This window comes from Leopardus geoffroyi, chromosome D4 (assembly GCF_018350155.1).
Source record: "Leopardus geoffroyi isolate Oge1 chromosome D4, O.geoffroyi_Oge1_pat1.0, whole genome shotgun sequence".
Classification (NCBI taxonomy): Eukaryota; Metazoa; Chordata; class Mammalia; order Carnivora; family Felidae; genus Leopardus; species Leopardus geoffroyi.
The window spans coordinates 93252541-93262424 of record NC_059342.1 but is presented as its reverse complement, the minus strand read 5'-3'; the positions used below and the strand labels follow the sequence as shown (position 1 = coordinate 93262424).

At 63.9% G+C, this 9884-nt stretch overlaps 1 protein-coding gene across 2 annotated transcripts; it reads left to right on the top strand.

Moving 5' to 3' along the window:
- Positions 1 to 4541: 4541 nt before the first annotated feature.
- Positions 4542 to 8062, top strand: LOC123592655 (uterocalin-like). 2 transcript variants are annotated; one of them, XM_045467960.1, is made up of 6 exons: positions 4542 to 4694; positions 4845 to 4978; positions 5225 to 5298; positions 5649 to 5759; positions 7318 to 7419; positions 7507 to 8062. In XM_045467960.1, the coding sequence occupies exons 1-6, from the start codon at positions 4599 to 4601 to the stop codon at positions 7530 to 7532; spliced, it is 543 nt and encodes a 180-aa protein (XP_045323916.1). In that variant the 5' UTR covers positions 4542 to 4598; the 3' UTR covers positions 7533 to 8062. The 2 variants fall into 2 exon arrangements, with proteins under 2 accessions (XP_045323916.1, XP_045323915.1); XM_045467959.1 differs by having other exon boundaries at positions 7318 to 8062.
- The last annotated feature ends 1822 nt before the right edge of the window (positions 8063 to 9884 follow it).

Below are 9884 nucleotides of genomic sequence, written 5' to 3'. Positions count from 1 at the left end.
TGGGCCAGGTGGGGAAGGTGCCGGGGTGGGGGGCACCCACCTCCTCCAGGATCTCAGGGGAAGGAGGTGGGCAACCACAGACTGCAGACACCTGGGCAGCCGCTCCAAAGCTGGCATGTAAAGACCCCAAGAAGCGAGGGGTCCTGATGACAGCAGCCAGTATCTTGCAAGAACAGCCCCCCAAAATGCTTTCCATGTTGAAATACAGAACCAGACTCCAGCCTTCCACACTCTCATTCTGGGGGGTGTCTCCAAAGCCCCACCTCAGCCCAAGGCCCTGCTCCTACCCCATCCAGGGGCAGGGGCCTCGCCCTGAGCCAGAAGGGGACCATGTCCCTCACCCCATCCAGGGGCCTGGGCCATCTGAGCATCCAAACTTGCTGGATCTTCCCCGCCCCCCCCCCACCCCACTTCTTCATTCAGAATAAAGGTAAGACCGGGCCCACGGTGCAAGGGACGCCAGGACGCCCCGTGTTGTCACAGGCATGGCGTGGGGCCCCTCTCACGGCAGCACAGATGGAGAGGTGCCCGGCTGCGGGCCTCTGGCAGTGGCGGCTGTGACACTGGGGGCCTGCGGGGACACAGCTTGTAAGGGTTAAATTAGTGTAGGGCTAACGCTTAGCTTGAAAAATAACAATTTCGTTCTGACACTGAAGGTCAAAAGATAACAGCCTTGCTTTTACTCTTGTAAATCACACTTCATACTCTTGTGAATCAGGCTTTACCAATGAAGGAAACAAAAGCTCAAAAAAAGAGCATCAGAGGGGCGTCTGGGTGGCTCAGTCGGTTGAGCGTCCGACTTCAGCTCGGGTCACGATCTCACGGTCCGTGAGTTCGAGCCCCGCGTCGGGCTCTGGGTTGATGGCTCAGAGTCTGGAGCCTGCTTCCGATTCTGTGTCTCCCTCTCTCTCTCTGCCCCTCCCCTGTTCATGCTCTGTCTCTCTCTGTCTCAAAAATAAAACGTTAAAAAAAAAAAAAATTAAAAAAAGAGCATCAGAGACAAGGCCAAGGAGATCCACTGGTTGCAACTTAGCGGCAGAAAGTCTAAAATAATCACCTCATTCGATAACTGTTTCTGACTCATCTCGGAACCGTTTCTCTGTTCTGTTCCCAGATAATGATAAAACGATGTGATCGGCTTTAAAAACTCTGTACCCCGGCTGTTCGGAGCCACACTCTTATCAAGAGTGTTGGTCCCGATTGGTCGGCCTTGCCTCTCACTGCAATGAACTTTGTTGTCACTGTCACTGGTGCCCGTAGCATTCTGTTTCAGGAGTCGTGTGGATGCAACAAGCTCTGTGGGGACGTACCCGGCAGAGCTCCCGCCACGTCCAGGGCCTTTGCGGGCGATGCACCCGGCTCTCCGAGGTCTTGGGACCGATTGACATCTCCCCTAGAAAATCCTTCCTCATCATGACCAGTGCGTCGTTTTATTTCTAGTCATTCTGGGGCATTAGGGGGCGGGGAGGTATCTGGAGTCTCAGTATAATTTTCATTTCTTGGGGTGCCGGTGGGGTTGAACACTTCTTCAAGGTTTGGGCCGTCGACCCCCTGCCCTGATCCGTCCTCTGGGGTGCTGCGTCCTCCCCGAGGCTCCCCCGGCCCAGGGTGGGACCAGCTCCCCGGGGTGGCCTGGCCTTACCCTCCACAGCCGGGCGACGGTCCCTTCCCTGAGCTCTCTGCCGTTGCCCCTTTAGGGGTTCCACCTGTTCCCGCTGTCGCTTGACCCCATCCTGCTGCATGGGTGTCACACAGCCGCAAGATCACCATCAGCGGTCACAGGGCCACACTCACTCTGGAGGCTCCAAGGGAAGACTGGACCTTCCGGCCCCTCCCGGCTCTGGGGCTGCCTACACGGCCTGGATGCTGGCCACAGCCCGACCTCTGCTCCGTCCTCAGTCCCCGGCGGTCCTCACACCTTCCTCCGAGTGTGTGTGTCCAAACCTCCCCACTTTAAAGGCCTCGTCCACACTGGGTGCAGCCCCCAGGGCTGTCCTCCTAACTTGATTAAACTCGAAAAGCCCCAACCTACACGAGGTCACACTCTGAGGTCCTGGACGCAGAACCCGAACCCAGCTCTGGTGCGGGGTGCCGCTCGGCGCACTGCAGGATTTTGTCTGCGTGGGCGGAGGGCGGGCTCGCCGTCCTTCTGGTCCTTGCGGCCGGCCCGCTGCCCCGGCGCCGCGTGCTGGAGAGACCGTCTCTTCCCGCGCTTCTCTGCAGGGCCACCCGCCACAGAAAGGCCCGCACGGGACGGTCTGTGCGCAGACACTCCCATCAGCACAGCGGCCCTAATGGCAGACTTCGCAGTGAGAACACGAGTCTTCCGGGACAGACCCCACCAACTGAACCTAGGGAGCGTCCGGGAAACTTGGGGCCGGCTGCTAAAGCTGCACGTGACACACACCCGGCTGGAATTCTGACCGGGATCCGTCCGCCGGACGGGAGGGAGCGCGCACGTCGACGCATCGGCACCTCGGACCCGCGTGCGAGGTACAGCGTTTATTTAGTCTGAGCATCTCGATACCAGTTTATAGTTTTCTGGGCAGAACGTCTGCGTGCTTTTCCTGTTGGATTCATTTCCGGTTACTCGACTTTTGTTTTGTACTGAGTCGCAAACTCTCTTCACCCTCCTCATCTCGCCTCGTTCACAGGGGTGTCTGGGGGGGGGGGGTCAGTCGGGTGAGCTGCCGGCTCTTGACTTTGGCTCAGGTCGTGACCTCAGGGCTCTGTGCTGACCGTGTGAAGCCGGCTTGGGACTCTGTCTCCCTCTCTCTGCCCCTCCCCCTGCCCTGCTCGTCTCTCTCCCTCCCCCCCCCCCCCAAAAAAAAACAAGTAACAAGCGTTAGAAGAACCGTGCGCTCTCGGGCACAGAAACAGCTCCTCCTGTGCCGGTCCCGCGGTCGCTCACACAGGCCTTTCCAAATTCAGCAGCGCGACAGACTCACCTACAGGTGACGCTCTTCGCATAACTGCACACCCACCCACGGCCTCACCCACACCTGACACCAGTCTCTCCGCACGGCTTCGTCCCCACCTTTACCGGAAGGGCCGGCACCTGCTCGGTGGCGGTGGGGACAGCCGGCGCCTACCGTCCTGAGTCCTAGAAGGAAGCTTTCCACCTTCCCTGAGGCAGGACCGGGGCAGTCTGCCTGTTTGGGTTTTAATTTTTCAATTTTACCTAAATCCACGTTAGTTAACGTGCGGCATAACAGTGGTTTCAGGAGAACCCGGTGATTCACCCCTACATACAACACCCGGTGCTCATCGCAAAGGCGCCCTCCTCAATGCCCCTCACCCGTCTAGCCCATCCCCCCACCCCCCACCCCGCCAGCAGCCCCCAGCGTGTTCTCTGTATTTAAGAGTCTCTTACGGTTTAACGATCTCCCTTTAAACAGATTAGTTCCCTTTTGTGTTCTAGGGCGGTAGGAGTTACTATCACGAATAGTTGTTGAATTTCACCAAATGTGTTTTCTGCAGCAAATACGATGATCGTACGATTTTTCCCTCCGCTCTCGATGTGAAATGCGTTGATTCCCGATGGCTGAACCAAGCTAGCGGGGTTAAAGCCACTAGGCCTCAATACACCACGCTTTTCCTATACTGCTGGGCTCATTTTACATGTATTTGGGGCCCCTGAACTTTTACGCGTGTGACCTGTGATTTTTCCTTTCTCGTCATTGTCCTCGTCAGGCTTTGACACTGAGGTGTCACACTGTGAGGGAAGCAGGCCACGGGGATGTGAGGATGGGTGTGGGGAGAGAGCACAGGGTCCGGGCCTTGCTGGGGGTGTGGGCGCCTGGCAGGAGGGAGGGGGGCGAGGGCGCTCATGGGAGCACGCGCAAGGAGTCCTGCGGCCAACAAGTGGGCGGCACACCGGGGCTCAGAGAACCTGAGTGTCCCCGGCCCATGGGGACACGGCCACCCGCTCGTGCACCAGGCCTGCTCTGCTCCCGCGGGCCCTGGGGGTCCCTGAGGACGAATTCAGAATTCAGCCGAGCTCAGGTCACCCCACAGGGGGAGGCTCAGGACAGGACTGCGGTGGAGACGGGGTTCCTCTGACTCCCGCCCGCTGCCCCTACCCCACTCCCACTACCCCGGGACTGAGGCCTCCCCTTGCTCTGCCCAAATGGGCGGATCCAGGAGAGGCACCGGCAGCCCAGGCCGTCTCACGGCACGGCGAGGTCTGGCCCCGGGCGCGAGCTTCCTCGGACCCCCTGCCAAGTGCCCGGACACCGTGGGCAAGCAGCTCCGATGCGTGGGAGGCTGTCGGAGGAGACCTCCCGGCCACCCGGGGCCGTGCGTCAGCCTCGACGGCCGGAGGTCCGGCGCTCAGCGGGAACGCACGGATCCTGGAAGCGGCCCAGGCGGGCCCTGTTGTTCTGGAAATGGCAGGACTGCCAGCACCGAGGGGGCAGAGCCTGGCGGCCAAGTGGTATTGTTGGCGGTGGCCGTGACAATAGAGGGTCATTGTGGGGAGCGGGAGGGAGCCCGTGACGGCCCACCACGTGGCCCGGAACCCTCTCCCGGGAGGGGACAAAAGGGCCACGGCCACAGGCTCTGGACACCTTTCGTCCGTCGGCTACTCCCGCCTCACCATGAACGTCCTGAGGCTGGCACTCGTGCTCACCCTGCTCGGTGGCCCCCAGGCCCTGCACAGGGGCCCCCAGGACCCCAACTTCACTGAGAATCTGGTAGCCAGTGCAGGCATCAGGAGTTGGGGGGTGCGGCTGGGGGCAGCGGGAAAGGGGCCAGTTCAGGGCTCCCTCTGGAGGGAGGGTCGCCCCCCGCCCCGCCACCCCGCCACCCCGCACCAGCAAGGCCCCCTCTGCTCTCCTCGGCAGGTCAGTGGCAATTGGTTCTCGATAGCACGAGCGTCCAATGAACCGAAACTCCTAAGGATGGACTCAGACACGATGTTCTTCATCCACAAGATCCACGTGACCTTCAAGACCATGCAGTTCCACGTCCACAGAAGGTAAGAAGTCTGGGAAGAGGGTGCCAGATGGGGCCGAGGTCCAGGGTCCCGTGCCGGGCGCCGTGGGGTGCAGGGACACCAAGGTCAGCGGTCGCACAAGGCAGGGCTGGGGCTCGCTGCCCTGGGACGGGACACACGTGTCCAGTGGCCAGCGTGGCCAAGCCCCACCCAGCGCCACCGAGGGGTTCCACGGACACCACGCCTTCCGGATGCCGGGTTCCAGGGGGCCTTGTCATCCTCTCCCAGGGTAAAGGGTAGGTGTATCCCAATTGTACTGACGGCAAGTAAGACGAGAAGGAAGTCTCAGTACGTGCTGAAATGTAAGTACGAACCGGCAGCCTCGTCCAGCTGCCAGGAGTGGGGAGCCCCGGGGACTCCTGGGCAGAGAATGGCCAGGAGCTCGCCGGCCAGGACGCCGCCTCACAGGAGGGACCCGTGGGCTGCGGCACCCCTTGGGCCCTCTCGGCAGCGGGCGGGTGGGGTGAGCTGGCAGGGGTGTCCGGGAAGGGCGGGAAGCCTGCACCCGGCCCTGCCCCCTCCTGGGGCCTGACTGGTCATGAGCACCAAGTTGTCAATGGCCGTAAAGGGACGGGAGGGCTCCCAGGGTCCGGTTCCCGCCTGGTGGAGAACTCTGCGCCCCCTGCCTCCCGCCCACCCCCCAGGTTCACAGATGCCGGCCACAGCACGATCTTCATGGAGAAGGCGGATCCCCAGCGCTTTGTCATCTTCTGCATCCACAACAGGAGGCACAGGAAGAAGGCGGTGATGGTGGACCTCCTCGGTGAGTGCCCGCCACCCAGAAACCGCCCCCGCCAGGGCAGGGCGAACCCTTGCCCCAGCCGGCAGGAGCCGGCGGGGGGGGGGGGGGGGGGTCGGCTGCCATGAGGCCACGGGGGAACAGGACGGCGATCGGGTGTTAGACAAACAGGGGAGACCCACACACACGTCAGCAGTTCACGGAAGTCCCCTTGACCTTTAGCATCAAGAACGGAAAGGAAAGTCTTGAGCGACCCCATCCGTGCATCCGCTCCTGCCTACAAGCAGAGAGACCCTGCAGTGGCCGGTGGCCCCCACGCTGTACCTGAGGCCACCAGGGCCACTGCCTGTACCACTGGGGACACGGCGTCCCACAAGAGGTTAACAGACGGTGGCCCGTGGGCTGTGACGCCTCCCTGCTGTCATCGGAGGCCTCGGGGTCTGGGTGTGGAGCGCGTCTTCTCTGTGACGTGGGAGGGTTGGGACACGTGGCTCGGGAAAGCGTGTTTAGGAGACAGGTGACCTCCCACGGGCCCACGGTTAAGGGCCGTGGGTCGGACTTCACTGGTCACGGGGGTTCCGGAGGCGAAGGTCAGAACGTCCTGACCTGTGGTCTCGTCACCCTGAGCCTCCACGAGGCTTCTCCATTCTCAGACCTCCCTTCCCTTTCCCTTAAGGACACTGGTCGTTGGCTTTCGGGCACATCCTGCACCCAGCGTCTCCTCATCCCGACCCTTAACCACACCCGCTTCTAAACCAGATCCCGTTCCCAAGTCCCGGGGACAAAGACCTGACCGCACCTTTCAGGGGACCCAGTCCAGCCCGTTGCAGGGAGCGCTGAGATGACCATGTTTAGTAAACGTGCAGGCTGACAGTCCTGCCTTGGGGCCCCAGGCCTCTTGTGCTGGCCCACGAGGTACAAACGTCCAGGAGCCCCGGGCTGCACCCAGGCCGACTTCTGGCTCAGCACTCAGCACGTGGGAGCTGCCATGGGGGCACAGACCGGTTCTCCCCGGGGCAGAGACCGTTCGGGGAGGGTGAGTGGCAGCGGCCAGCCCCCTCGGCCTCAGCACTGCAGCTGCCCCCAGCAGCCAGCGGCCCGGGGCCCAGGGCTGTTTGCTTCAAGCTTCGTGGCGGTCAGTTTTGGGGCTGTGGTCGCGGAGCACGTGGCTTGGGTGCACCTTCGCGGGTGTTCCACGGTACCTTCCAAACACGGCTACGTCGACTCACTCGCCTTTAAACAAGCCTAGGGACCCCGACACCCGCAGATGTCCGTCAGACACCGGCCCTCCGTCCCGACGTGACGAACACAAAGGAATCACCGCGTGGGGATGGCAAGGGCTTGGGCACAGATGATGGGCCGGACCCCACCCGAGGGTCGGGGGTGGCTCCGTGGGGCCCTCACCTCCGCTCCGGGCTGACACGGAGCCGCCGGGCAGCCCGGCCACCCCGGTCACGGCAGCTCCTGTCCCCACGGCCCCACCCGCACCCTGAAAATCCCAGGCCGCCTCCAAGCTCCCAGAACCCGAGGCCCGTTATCCCGAACGGCCTTGGGGAGGAACAGCCCGACGCTCTGTCTGCAGGCAGGACCCCCACCGCGGGCTGGGACATCCTGCACACGTTCAAGAGTTACTGCCAGAGCCGCGGGACCGGCCCGACCGACATCATCAGCCTGACCCAGACCGGTAAGCGCCCACCCCCAGCCCAGCCTCGGGAGGCCGCAGGGGCTCAGCGTGGACCGCCACTGAGCACCCGTGCCCCTCCTGCCACAGGCCGCTGCCTGCACGCCCGACCGTAGAGAGGCTGCTGGGCCCAGGTGAGTGAGCTCTGACCCTGCAGGGGCTGCGGCGTGGGGGCCCCTCGAGGCCGCGTGACACGGCAAGTGCTGCTCCACGGGCACTGACCACCTACCATGCCAGCGGCGGGGTGCGGCTAAGGGCTGGCAGCTCGGGGAGACTCCAGCCGCCAGGGCCACAGCCAGGACCCGGAGCGGGGATGCCCACAGGGTCCCCTGAAGACTGTGGGGGCAGTGCCTGCCTGGGGATGCCCACAGAGTCCCCCAAAGGCTGTGGGGGCCTGGGGCGCTGGGGGGCCTGCTGCGAGGCTCGGGACCAGTCTGCAGAAGGAGACCGGGGGCCAGGATCTGCTCCATCGGTCCCCCACCCCCCAAACCCACGCTGCCCCTCTCACTCACAGGAGCGTCTCCCACACCGGTATTGTCCCGTCGAAGGACTAGAAGTTCACAGTCCACCGGAGGAGCCCTTCAACCGCTCCCCTCCCCCAGGCCCCCGTTCCTGGAGACCTTTCCTGGCGTGCCCAATAAACACCTGCCCCCTGAGTGTGCTCTGTGGGGGTGCTCTGGCTGGTGGCCACAGGGGGCCAGGGCTGCTGGGGGCAGCGAGGTGGGGACCCTCACGTCCACACAGTGGGGGGAGGCCGCTAGGGGTTCCCCAGGGTGCCAGGATGACGGCACGGGATGCCGGGAGGCGACGGGGCCAGACTCCATGGCCACGTCGTAGGGTCAGCAGCAAGTCTCACGGGGGCAGAGGCAGCCAGTAGACACAACCTAGGTCGGTGCCTTGCTTCCAAGCGGGACCCAGCTTAGAGACCCCTTCTGGCCACATGCTTGTGTCTCTGTTAAGTGACGGTGGCCGAGACCCCGGGCGCAGCATGGACGGTCACTAACCGCACCTCACTCCTCCCGGAGTCGTCAAAGCCTGGCAGGTGCCCGCCCGCAGCCCCTGGGATGGTCACCTAGGTGTCCCAGGTTCCCCTGCCCTGGAGCCCAGCTGTGGGGAGCGCCCTGCCCCACGGCGGCCAAGCCCCCGTCCTCCCCAGGGCCACCGCCTGAGCCACACATCAAGCCCACCGTGTCCCAGGCCAGGGGTCCCTGCAGGAGGGGTCTCAGGGACAGGCTTGCTATGCCACACCTGCACCAGCCTGGACGGAGGGGACCTTCGTCCCATCAGAAGAGGGGGCCCCCACCCCTGCTGCTGGAATGAGGCCTCCAGGCCACACCCCAGCACCCAGGGGGCCTCCCCACCCCTCGGGGGCCCACCCTAGCCTCCTCCATCAGAAGGCCACGCTCCCACCTGCATCCGCCCAGGGCCGCTTCCTTCCAGCTCATTCTTCCAGCAAGAGCCAACAGTGGAGTCACCTCCTCACTCCCACCCCACCCCTGCCATCGGGCGGCTGCCCTCTCAGCGGCCCCCCGGCTGTTCCCGTGTCCCGCCTCCGCGTCCTTTCTGCCGCTAGCCCTCAGCCTGGGGCCGAGGCCAGGCCCACCCTGCGACGCCTGTGCGGATCACAGACTGGGTGGGGGTGCCCCGTCTCCCTGCTCCTCCTTGCTCTAGCAAAGTCTCTCACCCCGAAGCCCCCAGCCCTGCCTCCCGCTTTCCTCTAGGACAGGCCCAGCGCGTCTCGCCCCCATCGCCAGCTTTCAAAATCCCTGCCAGCACACTGAGGGGAGGGGAGGGGAGCGATGTGGGCAAAGGGACCTGTCCCATCACCCTCTGAGCAAGAGGCCTGGACCTCAGGACTGCTGCCCTGGCTGTGAGCAGGCCTGGGGGCCCCTTTCCTGCCGTGAGCACCCTGCTGTGCTCAGGGGATGGGCTGGGGGACAGCCGGGCCTGCTGGGGGATGACAAGGTGTCCTGGCTGTCAAGGGACCGACGGCAGGCACGAACGGCACCGAGCTGGTTTCCGGCTCCCTGAGGTGTGTGACACGGGGGACAGTGAGGCCGGGCCAGTCAAGCAGGGGTCTCGGGAGGACCTCCTCTGCCTCCACTGGGCACCTGGGGTGGGGGATGGAGAACATGGCCCTCCTGCCAAGATCGGATGGGAGCCTGGGGGCAAAGGGGGACCCCGGGACGGTGACCCCTCCCCAGCAGCAGAGCCCCCGGCCCAGCCCCCACCACCCCGGGGCTCTGGGGCAGGATCTGAGTATCCTCAGGGTTACACTGCTGTGGGTTACACACAACCACCAAGCAGCACCGAGCACCCTGACCAAGACGCCAGCTCACAGTGACGACCCCCCCACCCCGTTCACAGTGACCCCCGGTGACCAGGAGATCCAAGCAGGGGAGGGGCAGCGGGCAGGGCAGGAGGAGGGGCGGTGGGGAGGGCAGGAGGACAGAGAGGAGAGAGGGCTG